The sequence below is a fragment of the Podarcis muralis genome, chromosome 11 (genome assembly GCF_964188315.1).
Source record: "Podarcis muralis chromosome 11, rPodMur119.hap1.1, whole genome shotgun sequence".
NCBI classification, from domain to species: Eukaryota; Metazoa; Chordata; class Lepidosauria; order Squamata; family Lacertidae; genus Podarcis; species Podarcis muralis.
This window is the reverse complement of record NC_135665.1, coordinates 63,844,098-63,866,104: the sequence shown is the minus strand read 5'-3', so window position 1 is coordinate 63,866,104 and position 22,007 is coordinate 63,844,098. Positions and strand designations below refer to the sequence as shown.

The 22,007-nt window shown below is 50.6% G+C and overlaps 1 protein-coding gene across 2 annotated transcripts in view; it reads left to right on the top strand.

Annotated features, from left to right (window-relative positions):
- Positions 1–14,967, top strand: part of LOC114606350 (myogenesis-regulating glycosidase) — a 31,513-nt gene extending 16,546 nt beyond the window's left edge. Inside the window, exons 2-3 of one of the 2 annotated variants that reach the window (XM_077936569.1) lie at positions 5,742–5,940; positions 11,473–14,967. In XM_077936569.1, coding sequence (XP_077792695.1) covers positions 11,671–13,707 — 2,037 coding nt within the window. In that variant the 5' untranslated portion in view covers positions 5,742–5,940; positions 11,473–11,670 and the 3' untranslated portion in view covers positions 13,708–14,967. The remainder of the gene's footprint in view (positions 1–5,741; positions 5,941–11,472) is intronic. The other variant, XM_028748489.2, reaches the window with a different exon arrangement.
- The last annotated feature ends 7,040 nt before the right edge of the window (positions 14,968–22,007 follow it).

Below are 22,007 nucleotides of genomic sequence, written 5' to 3'. Positions count from 1 at the left end.
GCAAACAAATAAATTATAAGATCAGCATTATCACTGGGGAAGATGGACAGCAAATGGAGCTGAGGATTTTCTGAATCTCATGCAGCCAAGAGAGCGCAGTCTGTCTGCAGCTGCCTGATTCCGATGACAGCCCATTTATTGTGGCAAACTAGTATGGAAAGCCCTGGCAAGGGCTCATGTCAAACTGTGTCTCTCGCCCTTGGATACGGGAAACTCACTTGCTCCTAAGTGCATTCTAGCCTGCAGCCCAACTCAGCCAGCTTCTGATGCTACAGTCTGTTGGAAGTCCCTCTTGGATTCTTCCAGCTCCCTCTCCTAATCACAAGATTCTTTGTTGCTCTTGTTACGAAACACATGAGCTTCTGGCAGAGGCGGTTGCGTTGCTGGCACAGGGCAGAGGCAGCGGGAGGAACTTTGTAGCTGGAGGCCTGAGGACTAGGATGAGGCAGACCAGAAACCTGTCTGCACCCGAAACAAATTCTGGAATATCCTCTCGCCGCCTCCTTTGCAGCCTTCCTTGTCTGACTTGATGTACTGTTGGAAACATGCAGTACTTGAGGAGTTAATTTCTGAGCAATGCGAACAGAGAAGAATGTGGAGAGAGAAGAGCAAGCCAGAGGCTGGGTCTAGACATATCAAAGAAGCGTTGCAGATAAATGCGTGGGAAATTTAAACAGGGAAAACAGGTAGAGAAAAACAGGACACCACAGCGCCATCTGGTGGCACAATGTTATATCGCATATACAATGCATATACCGTATTTTTTGCCCTATAGGACGCACCATCCCATAAGGCGCACCTAGTTTTTTTTGGGGGGGGAATAAAGGGGGGAAATTATTTTTCCCCCAGGCGCGGGGCTGGGGAGGCCCGAGCTTCCCCCGACCCCAGCCCCCAAACAGGCAGCTCTCTGCAAGCCGTGGGAGCCCAGCGCTGGCTCCCGCTGCTTGCGGAGAGGTCCGCGAAGCCTGGAGAGCGAGAGGGGTCGGTGCGCACCGACCCCTCTCGCTCTCCAGGCTTCAGCGAAAGCCTGCATTCGCCCCATAGGACGCACACACATTTCCCCTTCATTTTTGGAGGGGAAAAAGTGCGTCCTATAGGGCGAAAAATACGGTAAATTGCTTTTTCATTAGCAATCTAAGTGAGTCCAGAGGTGCAGAATAACAGCTCATTTCTCTGGGGGGGTGGGGTTAATGTAGCGTGGTAGCTTGAGTGTCAGGGAAGAAGTCCTGGATTCAAATCTTCATTAAATCACAGAACTGTAGAGTTGGAAGGGACACAAAGGAATCGCTCTGTTTAAAAACCTCCAAGGAAGGAGAGCTCGTCACTTTCCAAGGGAGTCCATTCCACTGCTGAACAGCTCTTAGTGTCAGAGTGTTCTTCCTAATGTTTAATCAGAATCTCCTTTCTCGTAATTTGAATCTATTGGATTGGGTCCTGGGGCGGCAGAAAACAAGCTTCTTCCCTCGTTCATGGGGAAGCGCTTCCGATATCTGAAGTCTTACCCAGGCTGTGAGTTTGCTAGGAACCCTATTCTTGCAGCCTGACGATTCTCTTGCCAGCATCATCATTGCTGTTGCTTATGGTTAATAATTATTGCAATACATTTCTGCCTTTTGGTAAAAACAAAAATACACCCAAGAAATTCAGTAAAAGCAAGCAGGCTCTGAATAGCACCCGTATTAAATGAGGCCAGAAACTAAAAACAATATTTGGCGAATCCAGGGAGACACCAAGTTCTGAAAAGTCCACAGGAAAAGTCCAGCCTGGTCTTGCTTGCTGGGGAGACCCTATACAGTGGTACTTTGGGTTACAGTGGTGCCCCGCAAGACGAATGCCTCGCAAGACGAAAAACCCGCTAGACGAAAGGGTTTTCCGTTTTTGAGTTGCTTCGCAAGACAAATTTCCCTATGGGCTTGCTTCGCAAGATGAAAATGTCTTGCGAGTCTTGCAATTTTTTTCCGCTTTCCCCCCCTTTTTCTAAGCCGCTAAGCCGCTAATAGCCTTTTATCCGCTAAGCCGCTAAGCCTTTAATAGCCGCTAAACCGCTAATAGCGCTAATCCACTAATAGGGTTGCTTCGCAAGACGAAAAAACCGCTAGACGAAGAGACTCGCGGAACGGATTAATTTCGTCTTGCGAGGCACCACTGTACATACGCTTCAGGTTACATACACTTCAGGTTACAGACTCCGCTAACCCAGAAATATTACCTCAGGTTAAGAACTTTGCTTCAGGATGAGAACAGAAATCATGCAGCAGCGGCGCAGCGGCAGTAGGAGGCCCCATTAGCTAAAGTGGTGCTTCAGGTTAAGAACAGTTTCAGGTTAAGAACGGACCTCCAGAACAAAGTAAGTACTTAACCCGAGGTACCACTGTACTTTGGCTTTCATAAGTTTGAGCAGAGTGAGCTGGATTTAAGTTTGGTGTCCTTTCTCTAACCTTCAATCCTGTCCTACATCGGCTCAGGCCTTCCGTAGCTCGTCTCCTTTTGGAACAGCTTGCAATGGGATGAAAACCAAACGTTTTGACTTCCCTGCCCTGGTTGCAAGGACCCAGCACCGACGCTTTTGTGTCACCCCCTAGAAAACCAGCCTTTGTCTTTTGCTTAACGTAACTTTGATTTCTAGATGAAACAGGAAAAGCTCGGCTGCAACGGGAGGGAAATGATATTTTTAGTAATCTTGTTTTTCTCCCAGGATCCACCGCCATAGAAAAGAAAGGGGGGAGAATGTGCAATTTTTTTATGGACTTGAAAAGAAGCTGCCTGTGAGAGACTTTGTCAGTGGAGGCGTAAATATATTAATAACCCACCGGGCATCGCTGTCATAGTTGTTTTCAAGCATCTATCATTCCTGAAGAAGAGAAATGATGCTCAAGAATGAAAAGGGGACGAGGACGATGAGTAAGAGGATGCTATATTAGTTGATCCATCCATTTAATCGGGGGGGGGGGTGAATCTGTAGCTCTCCCTGATCTCGTTGGACTACCAAGTCTCATCCGCTCTGACCATTGGACATGCTGGCTGGGACTGATCTGAACAGGGAGACCAACAACATCTAAAGGTTCTTCATCCCTGGTTTTAATTAGCCGCAGAATCTTTTGTTCATTTAAAATGGTGCTCCCTATTAACCCTATTAACCAGGCAGCTGGCTTTGGAAAAAAATTGGGTCGTATCCAATGTATTGCAGCGGTTTAGAATAAATGACCCTTGGGGTCTTTTCCAAATCTGCAATTCTATGTTGTTCAGCTGATGGGCCAGTATGCGATATGATATGATATGATGATAATCTTTATTGTCATCGTCCCATACAGGGCAACGAAATTGAAAAAAATCTACATCAGACACTCAAAAACTAACAAGCCTGCTATCCCAGCTATCCCAGCCTGGTTAGCCCCCTAAAAACTCTGATACCCCATAATTAAATACAATATACTCCCACAGAGTAAAGGTAAAGGGACCCCTGACCATTAGGTCCAGTCATGGCCAACTCTGGGGTTGCGGCGCTCATCTCGCTTTATTGGCCGAGGGAGCCGGCGTACAGCTTCCGGGTCATGTGGCCAGCATGACTGAGCCACTTCTGGCGAACCAGAGCAGCGCACAGAAACACCGTTTACCTTCCCGCCAGAGCGGTACCTATGTATCTAATTGCACTTTGACATGCTTTCGACCTGCTAGGTTGGCATGAGCAGGGACCAAACAACGGGAGCTCACCCTGTTGCAGGGATTCAAACCGCCAACCTTCTGATAGGCAAGTCCTAGGCTCTGTGGTTTAACCCACAGCACCACCCGATACCTTACACTGCGTTTAAAACCAAAATCGCATTTGGATAGAAACTGTTTCTCAGGCGGCCAGTCCTAGTCTTTATAACCCTGTACCTTCTTCCAGAAGGCAGAAGCTGAAAGAGGTCATTTCTGGGGTGCGCACTATCCTGCACTATCTCTGCAGCTTTCTTATGGCACCTGGAAGCGTAGATTTGATCCAAGGTGGGAAGAGTGCACCCAATTATTCTCTCCCCAGCCTTTACAACCCTGGACAGCATTGTTTTTCCCCTGACCATGCAGCTTCTAAACCACACACACAGACAGGATACTATGGATGGGAAAGGATAAGTCTATCAGTGGCCACCAACCACGATGCCTCTGTTCTGCCTCCACTGTCGAAGGCAGCATGTGTCATGGGCCTTTTGGCTCCTGCAGAAACTGGTGTGAGTTGGCAGCTGCAGACTCTAGAGGAGGAAGCAGAAGGAACAGATGGAGGAGCCAGCAGGGATGGAGGGAAGGCGGCCTTCCCTTCTGTCTCTAGGTGTCAGAGAGGAGGAAGCAAGCCTGCTGGCCTCATCGGGGAGAGGGGAAGGACCTGGACCAGCCAGAAGGTGAGGCTGAAGAGGAGGAGGGTCATTGGAGCTGGAGGCAGAGGGGCAGGACACAGTCTCATTGCCAAGGGGCTCATTGTCAAGCTTTGTGGATAGGATTGTTGGTATTTTGCTGTAATTTGGTGAAAAGAAAAATACTTGACTATAGAAAAGGAGAATTCCCTGGATGCCTAGATTCAGGTTTGGAGCAAGTCCAGCCATGGTCCAGTATATCTGAAGGAGCGTCTCCACCCCCATCGTTCTGCCCCGACACTGAGGTCCAGCGCCGAGGGCCTTCTGGCGGTTCCCTCATTGCAAGAAGCCAAGTTACAGAGAACCAGGCACAGGGCCTTCTCGGTAGTGGCACCCGCCCTGTGGAATGCCCTCCCATCAGATGTCAAAGAGAAAAACAACTACCAGACTTTTACAAGACATCTGAAGGCAGCCCTGTTTAGGGAAGCTTTTAATGTTTAACAGACCACTGTATTTTAATACTTTGTTGGAAGCCGCCCAGGGTGGCTGAGGAGGCCGAGCCAGATGGGCGCGGTATAAATAATAAATTATTATTATATTATTATTATTATAAGTACTCTTTGGTGAGAGAGCCCCAGCAGATACTTAAACGCACAAGATATGCAGCAAAGTAAATATTGCCTGCCAGACCTTTAAAATAGCCCCTTCTAAACGGCTTCCAAAGTTCCCCGTTTCCCTTAGCATAGGCAGAAACCGCACATTTGGTACATTAAAAATGGTTTACTAACCCTTCAAAGATCAAATTCATGCGCTTTCCCATACAGCAGCAAGAAAAACACAGGCGGTGAAACTTAGGTTCCAAAAGTGGCAAATGTTTCAAAATTATTTGTATAGAAACACAAAGATGTAGGGGTCCACATGGTGGAATGGGAGGATCAAAGACTGGGGCAATCAAGTCAGATTGACAGTGTATAAGAAATAGATGATGATGATGATGATGATGATGATGATGATGATGATGATGATTAACCCTTCCTGCCAAGGTGAAGGGGAGAGACCTGGCTAAGCCTGGCAGGACAGCTTCCTCTACTCTTCATGCATTTATTAGATTTAAGCATGCTGGTTATATGAGGCTGGATGTCCCACAGGGATTAAATGAGCCCACCCAGATGGAGTGAGCAAACCCAAAGGGTGAGAAAGCCCCACAAATGAGCTCACTCTGCCCTGTCTTTAAAAGCTTCGTAGGAGGGGATGTGTCAAGCGTCAGAACATCTCTATAGCTTCCGTTCGATCATGAAACTCTCGCCTGCCTCATGGACCCTGGAATCTTGACTTGGAATGATAATCTGCTGAGCTTTTCAGCCTTTCAAGTAAGAGTTACAACTCTGTTTTGGGATGTGTGCTTCTGAATTCCAGTTGCTGGAGACCTCAGGAGGGGAGAGTGCTGAAGGGCCCAGATCCTGCTCGTAAGATCTGCTATCAGCGTCTGGATGGCCACTGTGAGAACAGGATGAGGACTCAATGGGCCACTGGCCAGCTGCAACATCAGGGTGGTTTTGTGGAATGCAAAGGTGCCTTTCCAGACTCATACCCCGTGCTGGAGCAACGTGTAAAGGTAAAGGGACCCCTGACCATTATGTCCAGTCGTGACCGACTCTGGGGTTGCGGCGCTCATCTCGCTTTATTGGCCGAGGGAGCCGGCGTACAGCTTCCAGGTCATGTGGCCAGCATGACTAAGCCGCTTCTGGCGAACCAGAGCAGCGCACGGAAACGCCGTTTACCTTCCCGCCGGAGCAGTACCTATTTATCTACTTGCACTTTGATGTGCTTTCGAACTGCTAGGCTGGCAGGAGCAGGGACCGAGCAACGGGAGCTCACCTGTTGCAGGGATTCAAACCGCCAACCTTCTGATAGGCAAGTCCTAGGCTCTGCGGTTTAACCCACAGTGCCACCTGCATCCCAACGTGTAAGAATAGTAAATCCCACTACGGAAGCATCATGTTCTCTGGATGCAGCCCAGTGCGTCTCCAGATAGCCCTATGCCAATTTATGCATATTTAACCGAGAGAAAACTCTCACATAATTAATTGAAGCCTTTAATTGGGTAGTGCCCTTAATGGGTCGCAAAGTGACCTCCTGCCTTCAACCCGCCCTTAGTGCGGGGACTTGGCAGCTGAACGCTTCCTTTGGTTAAATCTGTTGCTTGCTGTGGCTAATCTCTTCTAATGCCGCCATAATCCCATTATTGAAAACAACTGAAAAGCTAGGAGTTAAAGGGATGAAAAGATTTATTTAGTCCGTGCTGCTGGGTGAGCTTGATGGGGCAGCGACTTTTCTGCACTTTTCTGTATGGCTGCCGTTCACCAAATCATCTTCGGGTGCAGCCTGCATTTTCCCAAATTTATGATTGCTCTCCCTGCTTCAGCTAACTGGTGACTCTGCTGGACAGTTTCCAGAATTCCCTGGGGAGAGGAACAGACTGTTAACCTATCCTTCTGGGGAATTGTAGCTCTGTTCAGGGAACGGGGGTCTCCAAACAAATCTCAGCCCGTTTAACAAACCACAGTCCTCTGGGTTCTGTGGGGAAGCCACAAGTGTTTAAAGTTGTGCACGCTCTAGTTATCTTCCGCTTGGACTACTGCAGTGTGCTCCACGTGGGGCTACCTTTGAAGGTGACTCGGAAACTACAACTACAGTGGTACCTCGCAAGACGAACGCCTCGCGAGACGGAAAACCCGCTAGACGAAAGGGTTTTCCATTTTGGAGGCGCTTCGCAAAACGAATTTCCCTATGGGCTTGCTTCGCAAGACGACAGCCCATAGGGAGATCTCCGGGACAGCGGGGAAGCGCAGCGCGTCTTCCCCGCTGTCCTTGGACCTCCTCCGAAGCCTGGTGGCGGGGCAGGGACACCTCCTCCCGCCGCCGCCGGGCTTCGGAACGATGCCCCGATGCCGGGGGGGAACGCCTCCGCCGCCGCCCGCCATCGGGATGATGCCCCGATCCCGGGCGGCGGGGGGCGGGAACGCCTCCCCCCGCCGCCCGCCATCAGGACGATGCCCCGATCCCGGGCGGCGGGGGGGGGAACGCCTCCTCCTCCACCCGCCATCGGGACGATGCCCCGATGCCGGGCGGCGGGGGGGGAACGCCTCCGCCGCCGGGAACGCCTCCCCCCACCGCCCGGCATCGGGACGATGCCCCGATCCCGGGCGGCGGGGGGGGAACGCCTCCCCCCGCCGCCCGCTATCGGGACGATGCCCCGATCCCGAGCGGCGGGGTGCGGGAACGCCTCCCCCCGCCGCCCGCCATCGGGACGATGCCCCGATGCCGGGCGGCGGGGGGGGAACGCCTTCGCCGCCGCCCGCCATCGGGACGATGCCCTAATGCCAGGCGGCAGGGGGGGGAACACCTCCCCCCGCCGCCCACCATCGGGACGATGCCCCGATCCCGGGCGGCGGGGGGGAACGCCTCCTCCGCCACCCGCCATCGGGACGATGCCCCGATGCCGGGCGGCGGGGCGGGAAGCCTGGGCGCGCTGATCTCAGCGCGCGCAGGCTTCGGCATGCTGGCACCTGTCCGCAAGCAGCGGCAGCGCTGCCGCTGCTTGCGGAGAGGTCCGCGAAGCCTGGGCTGGACAGCTTTTGAAGGCAGGCGGGGGGAGCAAAGACTTTCGCCCCCCGCCAGCCTTCAGAAGAGGTCCGGGACCTCTTCTGAAGGCTGGCGGGGGGCGAAAGTCTTTGCTCCCCCCCCCCCGCCTGCCTTCAAAAGCCCTCCGGGACAGCGGAGAAACGCGCTTCCTCTTCTGAAGGCTCGCGGGGGCGAAAGTCTTTGTCCCCGCTGCCTGCCTTCCCAGGGGCTTTTAAATCGCCCCGGACAGCGGAGAAGTTCTCCGCTGTCCCAGGTGATTTTAAAATGCCGCCCGTCAGCATTTTAAGATCGCCCCGGACAGCGGAGACGTCCTCCGCTGTCCCGGGGTTTTTTAAAATGCTGGGGGTGGGAAGAAAAGCCCTTGTCCCCCCCCCCCAGCCTTCAGAAGAGGTCGGGGGACAGAATGTCCCCGGACCTGGTCTGAAGTCGGTTTCCCTAGGAACGCATTAATTGATTTTCAATGCATTCCTATGGGAAACCGTGCATCGCAAGACGAAAAACTCGCAAGACGAAGAGACTTGCGGAACGAATTAATTTCGTCTTGCGAGGCACCACTGTAATCCAGAATGCGGTAGCTAGACTGGGGACTGGGAGCGGCCGCCGAGACCACATAACACCGGTCCTGAAAGACCTACATTGGCTCCCAGGATGTTTCCAAGCACAATTCAAAGTGTTGGTGTTGACCTTTAAAGCCCTAAACGGCCTCGGTCCAGTATACCTGAAGGAGCGTCTCCACCTCCATCGTTCTGCCCGGGCACTGAGGTCCAGCTCCAAGGGTCTTCTGGCGGTTCCCTCCCTGTGAGAAGTGAGGTTACAGGGAACCAGGCAGAGGGCCTTCTCAGTGGTGGCGCCCACCCTGTGGAACGCCCTCCCACCAGATGTCAAGGAAATAAACAACTATCTGACTTTTATAAGACATCTGAAGGCAACCCTTTAGGGAAGTTTTTAATGTTTGAAGTTTTATTCTGTTTTTAGTGTTCTATTGGGAGCCACCTAAAGTGGCTGGGGAAACCCAGCCAGATGGGTGGGGTATAAATAATAAAATGATGATGATGATTATGATGATTATACTGCTTTAAATGTTTAGTGTAGATAGGGTTTACATTTTGACTCAGGTATCCAGTCAAGTGACCTGCTTCGCAAGTCACCTGCTGCCTAGATATTGCGTTGGAGCCAGAATTGCAGACCCATGCCATCTGCATTTGGCCAAAGCGAGCGAAAAACAGCCATGTGCTGTGGCTGGATATTACATCTCAGAAACTGGGATTAGCAGGCCCATCTTTTGGCAGCTGATACTGTTCCAAGGGTTAAACCACAGAGCCTAGGACTTGCCGATCAGAAGGTTGATGGTTCGAATCCCCGCAACGGGGTGAGCTCCCGTTGCTTGGTCCCTGCTCCTGCCAACCTAGCAGTTCGAAAGCATGTCAAAGTGCAAGTAGATAAATAGGTACCACTCCAGCGGGAAGGTTTCCGTTTCTGTGCGCTGCTCCGGTTCGCCAGAAGCGGCTTATTCATGCTGGCCACATGACCCTCGGCCTGAAAGCGAGATGAGCGCCGCAACCCCAGAGTCGGCCACGACTGGACCTAATGGTCAGGGGTCCCTTTACCTTTACTGTTCCAAGCAGCAGGAGGAGCAGCAAGTGTGGGGAGGCAGGCAGGAGGACGGCTGGCCCTTAGGAATATTCCCTAGAGAGGCCCCAGGATCTGTTAGCAAAAAATAACTTGCTTCTCTGACCAGCGGCATTTGGATACGATGACAACATCGGGAGTGGGAGAGGCGCTCCCCATGCCAGCCGCAACCTGAAACCTCCCTTGGGGTTACGCGTTCCTCTTCCAGCGAAAGATGAAACCTGATTTTGCAGGTTTGTGATCCCTATTTAGCGTCATCCTTGGCAAGATGTTAATTAGCATAGCTTCATGGAGGTTCTGAGAACAGCGGTTTGGCTCTGAGCTAACAAACAACACTGCAGCTGCCTTCATCACAGCAGATGTTTCAAGGCCACCTCCTTTTACTTCACTGAGCAGAGGGGGGGATCTATGAAGTCACCAGGTTCAAGCCCCAACTCAGTGCAATCCGACCCCTGCTTCAATATCTCTGCCCTCTTTCCCTGAGAAAGCTCTGCTCCATTGCTGCCATTGGCAAGCTTCTACCTAGAGCTTAGCTGAAGTCTGACGCCTTCTAATTCCCACCTACTGACTGTATCCCTGTAGCAAACAGTATTGAAAGTGGGTTTGTGTGTAACCACCCCGACACCATCCTGAGCACAAATCACCAGCAATGCACAGTAAAGGGGGGGGCGTTCCTGGAGGGCCCCACATTTAAATGCTGTGCGTGTGTGCATTTAAGCAACCTTGGGCAGAACGGCCTGTAATGGATTTAAAGGCCAGGGACTACGGGATCCCTGTTATTGGAGACGGGAACAAATCTGTCTCCTAAAGTCAAGGGAGCAGTTCTCATTCGTACAGGCAAACAGGAGACTTCCCAATTTTGCATTTGTCCTCTAATGCAAATATGGTGGGGAGGGCATTCTAGGATTTGCAGTACCTACGTGAAAGAAAATGTGTTGTGCCAAATTCAGGCATAAAGGCAACAGGACAGTTGCCACTGCAGGTCGGTGTGTGTGTGTGTGTGTGTGTGTGTGTGTGTGTGTGTTCTGGGGGGGCGGGTTATAGCATTCCAGCCACATGGAAGCAAATCTGTGCCATTGGCTCCCTTGCTGTTGTGTCCCCCCCCCCCCCACGCCAAGCACCACCAGCTATTTTCAGCTGGCAAAAGCAGCCACTGGGTTATGAGGCCTTGCATTCATAAAACCCAGTGGTTAGACAGCCGGGCCAACTTAATAGGCCACCAGCGGATACACTAAAGTAAAGGACATATAAACATTTTAAGGTTTATAAGCCAGTGTGGTGTAGTGGTTAAGAGCGGTAGTCTCGTAATCTGGGGAACCGGGCTCGCTTCCCTGCTCCTCCACATGCAGCTGCTGGGTGACCTAGGGTCAGTCACACTTCTCTGAAGTCTCTCAGCCTCACTCACCTCACAGAGTGTTTGTTGTGGGGGAGGAAGGGAAAGGAGAATGTTAGCTGCTTTGAGACTCCTTAAAGGGAGTGAAAGGCGGGATATCAAATCCAAACTCTTCTTCTTCTTAAGCCTGGGGTCCCCAACATGGCACTCGTGGGCACCATGGTCTTGGCACCTACCAAGGCTCCTGGCCCCTCCCAGTTTTTAGTTTTTAGTTAGTTGTAAATTGAGGGGTGTTTTTTGTTTTTACTTTTGAGGTGGGTTGTTTCGGGAATTGCCTGTTTTTCTGTTTTTTTATATATGTGATTTGCCTGTTGTGGGGAGTGGGAGGCAATGATGAACATGTTTTAATTCAGTGATATTTGTATTTTGTTCTTCGATTCTGAAATGTGTCCTCAAAGGCTGTGGGCCCCTGTTTTCGCTCCATCGTTTTCCTGGCCTCCTTTCCTCATTCTCCCTCTTTTTTCCCTTCTTGCCTTTCAGATAATTGCATTCTGGCATTGAATTGGAACGGAAAGAAAATGGTGTGTATTCTAAAGAAGACAAATGCCCTTATTTCAATGAGAGAGACCCGGTCATAAGGAGTGGAGGGCAGAGAGCCCTTTGCTACAAGACAGATATTTGCAGATAAGGTGACGCAATCTCTGTTTTGGAAAGAGCTCCTCCAGATAAGACACAGCCATGTACTCGTTTCTGCCGGAGAACTTCACCCCCGTGAAGCAGAAGCCGGTCAAGGAGTTGAAACCCATGATAGTGGCCATTGTGCTCGGCCTCATCCTGCTCATCGCAGCCGTGGTGGCCTGGTGCTACTACGTGTCATCCCTTCGGAAGGCGGAGAGGCTGAAGACAGAGCAGATGGACCTCCATCAGGACGGCTTCACCATCAAAAACCAGGATGGGGAGATCGTCTTCAGGTTGGCCTTCCAGTCAGGTATCCTTGACTTGGAGTCTTGCTCCAGGGAAGGTGCGAATCTAACCTGCACCAGGACTGACAAAGGGAAGCTCAACTTCTTCATTAAGATCGTCACCCCAAAAGACACGGTGATGTGCTACCGGGTCCGGTGGGAGGAGTTTGTGGCGGACACCGTGGTGGAGCACAAGATGTTCTGGGGGGACGCCCACTGGTATGGGGGCTGCGAGATGAGCGTGCAGCACTGGCCCATTAAGCTGCCCGGGTACCAGGAGCCCATGCCGTTTGTGACCAGCGACGTGTACTCTTTCAGGAACAGCTTTGGGGGCATCCTAGAGAGGTACTGGCTGTCCTCCAAAGCAGCCGCCATCAAGATCAACGACTCTGTGCCCTTCCACCTCGGGTTCAACGCCTCCGAAAGGTCCCTCGTCTTCCAGGCCAGGTACAAAGATTCCCCCTACAAGCCTCCACTGGGGCAGCCGCCGTTCCCAGAGCTGAGCTACCGTGTCTGTATCGGCTCCGACGTGACCTCCATCCACAAGTACATGGTGAGGAAATATTTCTACAAGCCTTCAAAGATCCCCTCAGAAAACGCCTTCAAGTACCCGATCTGGTCAACCTGGGCCTTGTACAAAAACGACATTGACCAGGACAAGCTCCTGCGCTTTGCCGAGAAGATCAAAAAGTACAAGTTCAGCTGGAGCCACATTGAGATAGACGACACCTACACGCAAGCGTACGGGGACTTCGACTTTGACCCGGTCAAGTTCCCGAATGTGACGGAGACATTCAAGAAACTCAAAGAAGACGGGTTTCAGGTCACTCTCTGGACACACCCGTTCATAAACTACAATTCCTCCAACTTTGGGGTAGGAATAGAGAGACAGCTTTTCATCAAGGAGCCGACAGGGAGGCTTCCTGCTATGGTCGAGTGGTGGAACGGGATTGGCGCCATATTGGATTTCACCAACCCTGCAGCCAGGGATTGGTTCCAGAGCCACCTGAGGCAACTCCGGAGTAAGTACGGCATCTCTTCCTTCAAGTTTGATGCTGGAGAGACCAGCTACCTTCCCAAACAGTTCAGCACCTTCCGCCCCTTGTCAGACCCAAGCATTTGGTCCAGGCGCTACACAGAAATGGCCATCCCATTTTACGAGCTAGCGGAGGTCAGGGTTGGCTACCAGTCTCAGAACATCTCCTGCTTCTTCCGCATCATTGACAGGGATTCTGTCTGGGGTTATGAGCTTGGGCTGAAGTCGTTGATACCGACTGTCTTGACCATCAGCATGCTGGGATACCCTTTCATATCGGCCGACATGATTGGCGGGAACTTCTTTCCCAACAAGACAGATGGGGCGGTGGAAATCCCAGACCAAGAGCTCTACATCCGATGGCTGGAGCTGTCGGCCTTCATGCCTTCCATGCAGTTCTCCATTCCACCGTGGCTTTACGACAGAGAGGTCATAGACATCGCCCTGAAGTTCACCAGGCTCCACGAGTCTTTGGTTGCCCCCCTCTTGCTGGAGCTGGCCGGGGAGATCACCGACACTGGGGACCCCATCATCCGGCCCATCTGGTGGATTTCTCCCCACGACGAGGCTGCACACAAGATCGATTCCCAGTTCCTCATTGGGGACACCCTGATGGTGGCCCCCGTCTTGGAGATGGGCAAGCAAGAGAGAGACATTTACATCCCAGCTGGCAAATGGCGCAGCTACAAAGGAGAGCTCTTTGAAAAGACACCCACCTTGGTGACGGATTATCCTGTCGATTTGGATGAAGTAGCTTATTTTGTGTGGGTGTCCTAACCGCCTTCAGCTACTGCTGCCACCACCAGCTTTGAAGCTTAGTGAAAGTCAACCAGGCCTTATTCTAGGAATATTAACAACAAATAATTCTAATCCGTTAAGGAGGCAAAAGGGGGTGGGAGACTGGAAATGGCTATATATTTGTCCCTCGCATATGCGGTAAAGATCTAGCTTCGTTCTTGTGATCTAGAAAAATGCTGGATCACAATGGCGTGGGATTTGCACATTCGAGGAAACAGTCTTTCCGGTCTCCCCTCACAAGGCCCATAACTGCACAGGATCTCTCCCCCAAGCAAATTTGTTCCATTTTTCAATGTGGGTCTTGGGGGCCTTTGCAATGCCAGCTGCGATTATTTACAAACCCATCTGTAGTGTCTCTGGTGCCTCGGATTGGGTGCACGTCGCAGGCTGTTAGCCAGACCGTCCAGAATGGATCTTTTTTTAAGCCGTGGGAAGCTGCTCCCTGCCTATAGCTTTTCCAAATATGAGCCAAGGGAAAATCTTGAGCTATGAGCAAAGGATCCCTACCCTTCTAGGAAAGGGGTTCTTTCCCCAGAGGTGTTCAGGGTTGCTATAGCACAACTAGCCTTACATTTTACAGTGCAGTAAGCTATTATTTGAAATAACTGGGGAGGTTTTCCTAAAGAGTATAACTTCGGTTTATTACAGGCACAGATACCCCCCCCCCCACACACACACACACATATATATATTCCTCGTCTGGTGTTAGATGAGGCTGGCTTATCATGTTGTGTAGGCCTTTAGTTACCAGGCTGGGCTGGTTACTCAGCTCTGGGGCTTTTGAACAGGACTGGCACCTCAGCTTTCCCCTCGCTGATGCCAGCCACCTTCTTGCCAAGGCAATCTTTGGCTAGCAAAAAGGATGATAATCTCCGATATATGGGTGGCATGCTTGCTCCCACAGCAAACAGGTGTGTTTTAGAGGTGTGGATCGGGACTTAAAAGCCCTTCCTTGCTGCTGTTGTTGCTGCTGCGCCTCCTCTGGGGTTATTTTCAAAGGTGCCTTTGCAGCTGTGTTGCCAATAAAGGATTGACTTTCAACTCATCAACGGTTCCCAGGAAGAAGAGCATCGCCAGACTCTTCCAGAAAAGACGGCAAGCTCTTGTTGGCAGCCCACGGGACTCTTGTGTGTTCAGAGAGGCAACTGGGGGGGGCGGTGAGAGCAGGGGCATCAAAGCTCTACTGTTAACTTACTAATAGGACCCGGAATAAAAATGGTTCGTCCTGCTCCCAAGTGACGCTGCGCCAAATGGGCAGGTTCATGGTTTCTCCTTCTGGAAGGCAAACTGAAGCTAATGCAACCTGGTGTGTTACTGTTTTCATTAGGATTTGACAAGGGGAATCCTTATCCTTATAGTCGACTGCAGTGAGGAATTTTTATGGGGTGGGAGCATAGCTGTCAACTTTCGGATTTGAAAATAAGGGATCAGCAGCCTCACCTGTCCTGGGGACAGTCTACGGGATATCTAACAATCCAGGATAGCAGTGGGAAGCAGCGGGAAACGGCGCTGGAATAAGGGAATTTCCCGCAAAAAAAGGGAAGGTTGACAGCTATGGGTGGGAGATCTACTCTCCAAAAACCCCTACTTGGCTCCCCCTTGCATCATGGCGACTGCCATTTTTTTGGGGGGGGGGGGGAATTGGCAGGCCATATTACGATGTGCCCTCTTCCCTGAGTGGTATAATAATAATAATTTATTATTTGTACCCCGCCCATCTGGCTGGGTTTCCCCAGCCACTCTGGGCGGCTTCCATAGAAACCAAAAAACACTAAAATATCATACATTAAAAACTTCCCTGAACAGGGCTGCCTTAAGGTCTTCTGAATGTCAGGTAGTTGTTTATCGTTTTGACATCTGATGGGAGGGCGTTCCACAGGGCGGGCGCCACTACCGAAAAGGCCCTCTGCCTGGTTCCCTGTAGCTTTGCTTCTCGCAATGAGGGAACCACCAGAAGGCCCTCGGCGCTGGACCTCAGCGTCCGGGCAGAACGATGGGGGAGGAGACACTCCTTCAGGTCTACTGGGCCGAGGCCGTTTAGGGCTTTAAAGGTCAGCACCAACACTTTGAATTGTGCTCGGAAACGTACTGGGAGCCAATGTAGGTCTTTCAAGACCGGTGTTATGTGGTCTCGGCGGCCGCCCCCAGTCACCAGTCTGGTAAACATCTTAAGGACCTTTCGCTCCCATTTTTACGCCCTCTCAAGCTATGTATTTTGCTTTTTAAAAGGAAAAGGGCTCAGAATCCTGAAAAGAGGAAGGATGCTCTGTGTTGCTGAGGACCAGCGGGAATAGCGCCCAGGAGTAAAACGGAATGCAGAGGAACCTATTAACTGGGTATTCAGGGCAGCATAAACAGTAAAGAAAACCCTTCACTTATGAAGGGGTTGATAATTATTATTATTATTATTATTATTATTATTATTATTAAATTTTATTTATACCCCACCCTCCCCAGCCAAGACCGGGCTCAGGGTGGCTAACACCGGTATAAAAACAATTGATTGAAATACAACTTAAAAACAAGATTAAAATACAACATTAAAATGCAGCCTCATTTCAGTAGGAACTCAAATCAAAAACTTTTTTGGGGATGAAAATGTCAAGTCTCCACCAAGGCCAACTACCAGACTGGTCCTATGTGGTCCAGAAAGAAGCCAGGGAATTCCCCAAATAGGAGTTCCATCACAGAAGGAGAAAGGAAAAAGGAAAGAGGGGGAAGGGATCTACTTGATTCCAAGCCAAAGGGCAGGCGGAACAACTCTGTCTTACAGGCCCTGTGGAAAGAAATCGGATCCTGCAGGGCCCTGGTCTCATGAGACAGAGTGTTCCACCAGGCCGGGGCCAGTGTTGAAAAGGCCCTGGCTCTGGTTTATGGAACTCACTGCCACATGGTGGGGGGAGGGGCTGACCGCTAGCTTAGATCTCTTTTAAAAGAGATGAGACTTTCATGCCAGACAGATCTAACAGCGGCTATGAGTCATGACAGCTAAGTGGAACTTCCATGTCCAGGCAGAGTATCTCTGAATTCCGGGTGCTGGGGCATGAGCAGTGTGGTGGAAGGCTGTTGTCCTCATTTTCTGCTTGCAGGCTTCCCCCCGGGACACGTGAGAAAGAGGGTGCTGGGCTTAGATGGGTCCCCTTTGGTCTGATAACTTTGGAGCTACCTTGATGCAACAAGAAGAGCGGACATAAGCTCAAGGTCCAGCCTGGATGTCTTTGCGTCTTGTGCTTGCTTATTCACAGGGCTGCCCACTTCCCATACGAGGCAGGGAGTGAAACCTGCCATTTACAACACGATGTGTTTGTGGGTGAGAGGAGCAGATCCTGCACCTCACGCCTTTTGCTTCCAGCCAGTTTCTGCCCAGTTTCTGACTCCGTTTCTGGGCAGGTGCGTGGTGAAGGCAGGGGGTGAGGCTCAGATCACTCACCTGAGCACTCTTTCACAGGCAAAAAAACAGATCCCCCATCTCATAGATTGATCGATGGAGCGGTTGATGATGATAATCATCATCATCATCATCATAATTTATTATTTATACCCCACCCATCTGGCTGAGTTTCCCCAGCCACTCTGGGCAGCTTCAAATTGGGTGTTAAAAACAATACAGCATTAAATATTAAAACCTCCCTAAACAGGGCTGCCTTCAGATGTCTTTTAAAGATAAGATAGCTGCTTATTTCCTTCTCATCTGAAGGGAGGGCGTTCCACAGGGCAGGCGCCACCACCCAGAAGGCCCTCTGTCTGGTTCCCTGTAACCTCACTTCTCACAGGGAACCACCAGAAGGCCCTCGACACTGGATCTCAGTGTCTGGGCTGAATGTTGGGGGTGGAGACGCTCCTTCAGGTATACAGGACCGAGGCCATTTAGGGCTTTGAAGGTCAGCACCAACACTTTGAATTGTGCTCAGAAACGAACTGGGAGCCAATTTAGGTCTTTCAGGACCTGTGTTATGTGGTCCCGGCGGCCACTCCCAGTCACCAGTCTAGCTGCCGCATTCTGGATTAGTTGTAGTTTCTGGGTCACCTTCAAAGGTAGCCCCACATAGAGCGCATTGCAGTAGTCCAAGCAGGAGATAACCAGAGCATGCACCACTCTGGCGAGACAGTCTGCAGGCAGATAGGGTCTCAGCCTACGTACCAGATGGAGCTGGTAAACAGCTGCCCTGGACACAGATTTGACCTGTGCCTCCATGGACAGCTGTGAGTCCAAAATGACTCCCAAAAAAAGCAAACATAGCGAGTCCATGTTTAGGGAAAGGGCTGTAAGAGCATCTGCGTTGGAATCTGAAGCCCCCAAGTTCAATGCCTGATGTCTCCAGGTTGGGCTGCAAATGTCCCTTGCATGAAATCCCGGAGAGTCACTGCCAGCCTGTGTAGACAATACTAAACTAGATGGGCCAGGGTTTTGCCTTTGTATAAGGCAGTGTCCCGTGTCTTAAGAGTCGTAGCTCAGTGACAGAGCATCATCCACTCTGCATGTAGAAGGCCCCGGGTTTGAACTTCAGCCTCTCCCGGTACAGCTGGGATCGTCGCCTCTCTGAAATCCTGAAGAGCTGCTGACAGTCTGAGTGAGCAATACTGGACCCTAGGTCGGCCAGTGGTCTGGGGCAGGATCAGCCAGCTTCCTGTGTTCCCTGTTCTCCCACCATGACTTTGTTGTTGTTTAGTCGTTTAGTCATGTCCGACTCTTCGTGACGCCATGGACCAGAGCACGCCAGGCATTCCTGTCTTCCACTGCCTCCTGCAGTTTGGTCAAACTCATGCTGGTAGCTTTGAGAACACTGTCCAACCATCTCATCCTCTGTCGTCCCCTTCTCTTTGTGCCCTCCATCTTTCGCAACATCAGGGTCTTTTCCAGGGAGTCTTCTCTTCTCATGAGGTGGCCAAAGTATTGGAGTCTCAGCTTCAGGGTCTGTCCTTCCAGTGAACATTCAGGGCTGATTTCTTTAAGAATGGAGAGGTTTGATCTTCTTGCAGTCCATGGGACTCTCAAGAGTCTCCTCCAGCACTATAATTCAAAATTATGGTGACCATGACTGGGTTGGTCCAAAGATGATTGTCGTATGGAATCATAGTCCCCTGCAATGCAGGAATCAACTAACAACTGATTTGCAGATGACAGTCTCTGAAAACTGAATAATGCAGTTCTGGGAAGGTGATAGGTTGATCTTATGCTGACCACCAGCTAGCCGCATGAAGGCAGATTGTGAAGTTATAGGAGCCATCATTTAAAGGCATCTCAGCCCAATCTCTTGCAAGTTGGGCAGGTGGCCTGTTATTTTATTTTAAAGCAACACATGTTCGCTGATGGAGTCATCGCTCGCTTTCCCCCTAAAGAAAGCAAGCAAGCCACAAACATTTAAAGTGCTCTGCGAATTCTGCGATTGTGATGGTTTTGCCTTTGCTGCATAGAGGTTCCCACCCAAAACACGCCTCTGTAGCTGACACTTCCCTGTTGAAGGAGAGCGCCTTCAAAATAAAAATAAATCACACAGAGCTGGAAAATATGTCCCCACCCCCCACGCCACCCGAATAGATCATCCAAGGACAGAAATGTGTGTCTTTGCGAATAGAACTGCAGAGTCACCAGGAAGCTGCCTGGGCCTCACAATGTTGCGTTTTTCCTCACCCCGACCGTGTTTCATTTCAGCTCCAGGGCAAAACATGATTTACCTGAGCTCATTTTTTTAAAAAATAAACATGTTAACATACAGTCTGTCACTGCCAAATAGGGACAATCCAGTTTAAAGCAGTGAGTTTGAACTGTATGGGTAGTTGTCTGCATTTCTGCTGTTTCATAACTTACCCAGGCTTGAGATGCAGCTTTTTCACACAAACCATCGGAAACACAACCTTCATCAAGTCACAGAATGGTAAGTTGGAAGGGACCCAGAGGGTTACTGAAATATACTCGGAGTCGAGAGTGGATTTCATGCTCTTTATTCAGCTCATAGTGGTGAGGAGGAATGGAAGTTCCCCCAGAATGCCTGCTTTATATACATTATTTACACAATGGGCCCCACGTGACTGGCTAATTTCGGGATTCACCTGTAGGCCAATCAGGTTGCGGATTCACTTCCACCTGGAGCTGGACTGGGTGGCTCCTGTGGACCAATCAGACTGCTGCATTCTGGACCCTATTATTCTAGGACCAATCAGACTGCTGCATTCTGAATCCTATTGTTCTAGGACCAATTAGACTGCTGCATTCTGAATCCTATTGTTCTAGGACCAATCAGACTGCTGCATTCTGGACCCTATTATTCTAGGACCAATCAGACTGCTGCATTCTGAATCCTATTGTTCTAGGGCCAATCAGACTGCTGCCTTTTGGATCCTATTGAACTCAGTACATAACACTTACCTAGTAGCACCCACTGCACTGCAGGAATCCTGCCCACAGCTACCCCTGGGTGGGCTCAAACCCCCAACCTTCATGTCAGCAGCCACACACACTGACCCATCACACCACCTGCTGTGAACAAGCCAGAGGGTTCTGGATTCGCAATGGAGGTGGTTGATTCTAGAAGAGGGGAAGGGGATCTCAGGCTTGGGGGCCAAATGCGGCTCTTTATCTGGCCCCTGGGACTCTCCACAGCCAACCCGCCTCCTCTCAGGCCACAGCCCCTTCCAGCTCTTACTTCATACCTTCCTTGAGTGTTTTTGCCTGGGTGGGATATATCCTTGAACTCTGTCATGCCTCTTGGCTGTCTGGAGGGCGCGTGGACACCAGTCTGCTGTAGGTAAAAATTTACATCAATTGCTCCGCCCTCTCTTGTCTTTGGCTCCACCCACCACTGCCATGTGGCCCTTGGGAGGTTGCCTAGACAAGAAAGTGGCCCCTGATCTGGAAAATGCTCCCAGCTCCTGCTATTGAAAGTTGCACACTGTTAAGTTGTGGGTGAGCATATCAGACAACACAGCGATTCTTCAAACAGCTCTTGTTTATTTACAGGCCAGAACAGAACTGAACTGAAGGGTTCAGCCAGCCTGCTTATATAGAGCTCCAGTACAATGTAACTGTAACAATTTTCTAAAACTATCCAATCACTGAACGTCACTTTCGATCCCTTATTTGCATAACTATCTACAGTATCCCCCTGCTGGCCCAGGTTGAGAACTTCAGTACATAACACATACCACCACCATCATTTCTCCAGTGTCTTCTGCGCCCTGCCAAGGTGAGAGGCCTCCTTTGCTCAGAGAACTGCCCTCTCGTCTCTGGAGAAAAGGCTTGTCATTTTTTCCTTACAGGAAACAGGATTCTGCCCGATCTCATTGTGCCTTTAAGACGAAAACTGCCTCCTCCAAATGCAGGTCAAGTTCAGAGCAAGGCAAAGGAGGAAGTCCTGGCTGGTTTCAAAGGTTCTCAAATTGCATACCCTCCAACATTTCTCAAATGAAAATAGGCACATCTTATTCCACAACCATCAGCATTTTCCCAACGAAAATAGGAACGTCCTATAAGTGAGAGCTGGACCATAAAGAAGGCAGAGCACCGAAGAATTGATGCTTTTGAATTCTGGTGCTGGAGGAGACTCTTGAGAGTCCCATGGACGGCAAGAAGACCAAACCTCTCCATTCTTAAGGAAATCAGCCCTGAGTGCTCACTGGAAGGACAGATCCTGAAGCTGAGGCTCCAAGACTTTGGCCACCTCAGGAGAAGAGAAAACTCCCTGGAAAATACCCTGAAATTGGGAAAGATGGCGGGCACAAGGAGAAGGGGACAACAGAGGACCAGATGGTTGGATAGTGTTCTTGAAGCTACCAGCATGAGTTTGACCAAACTGCGGGAGGCAGTGGAAGACAGGAGGGCCTGGCGTGCTCTGGTCCAGGGGGTCACGAAGAGGCGGACACGACTAAACGACTAAACAACAACAAATTCCATTGCCTCCAGCATTTCTCCAGTGAAGGAAAAGAGGGACATTTCAGGGTCAAACCAGAAATCGGAATGGCTTCTGCAATTCTGGGACTGTCCCTGGAAAATCAGGACAGTTGGAGGGTCTGATTGCAGGCTTGGGAAATACTGAGACAGCAAAGAGCCTCTGCTAGTCCTGGTGGACAATATGGGGCTTGATGAGTTGCCGGCGTAAGGTACCACCGCATTTGGGTTGGAAGCGAGTGGCAGAGCATCTTTCCCCCAAAGATCCCACATCCTGTTCCCGGCATCTCTGGCGAAGAATGATCTCGGGCAGTAGATTACTCTCTGTTTGCCGTGAAAGCTGCTGCCAGCCAATGTTGGGTCTACATAGACAAATGGTCTGGCTTGATCTAAG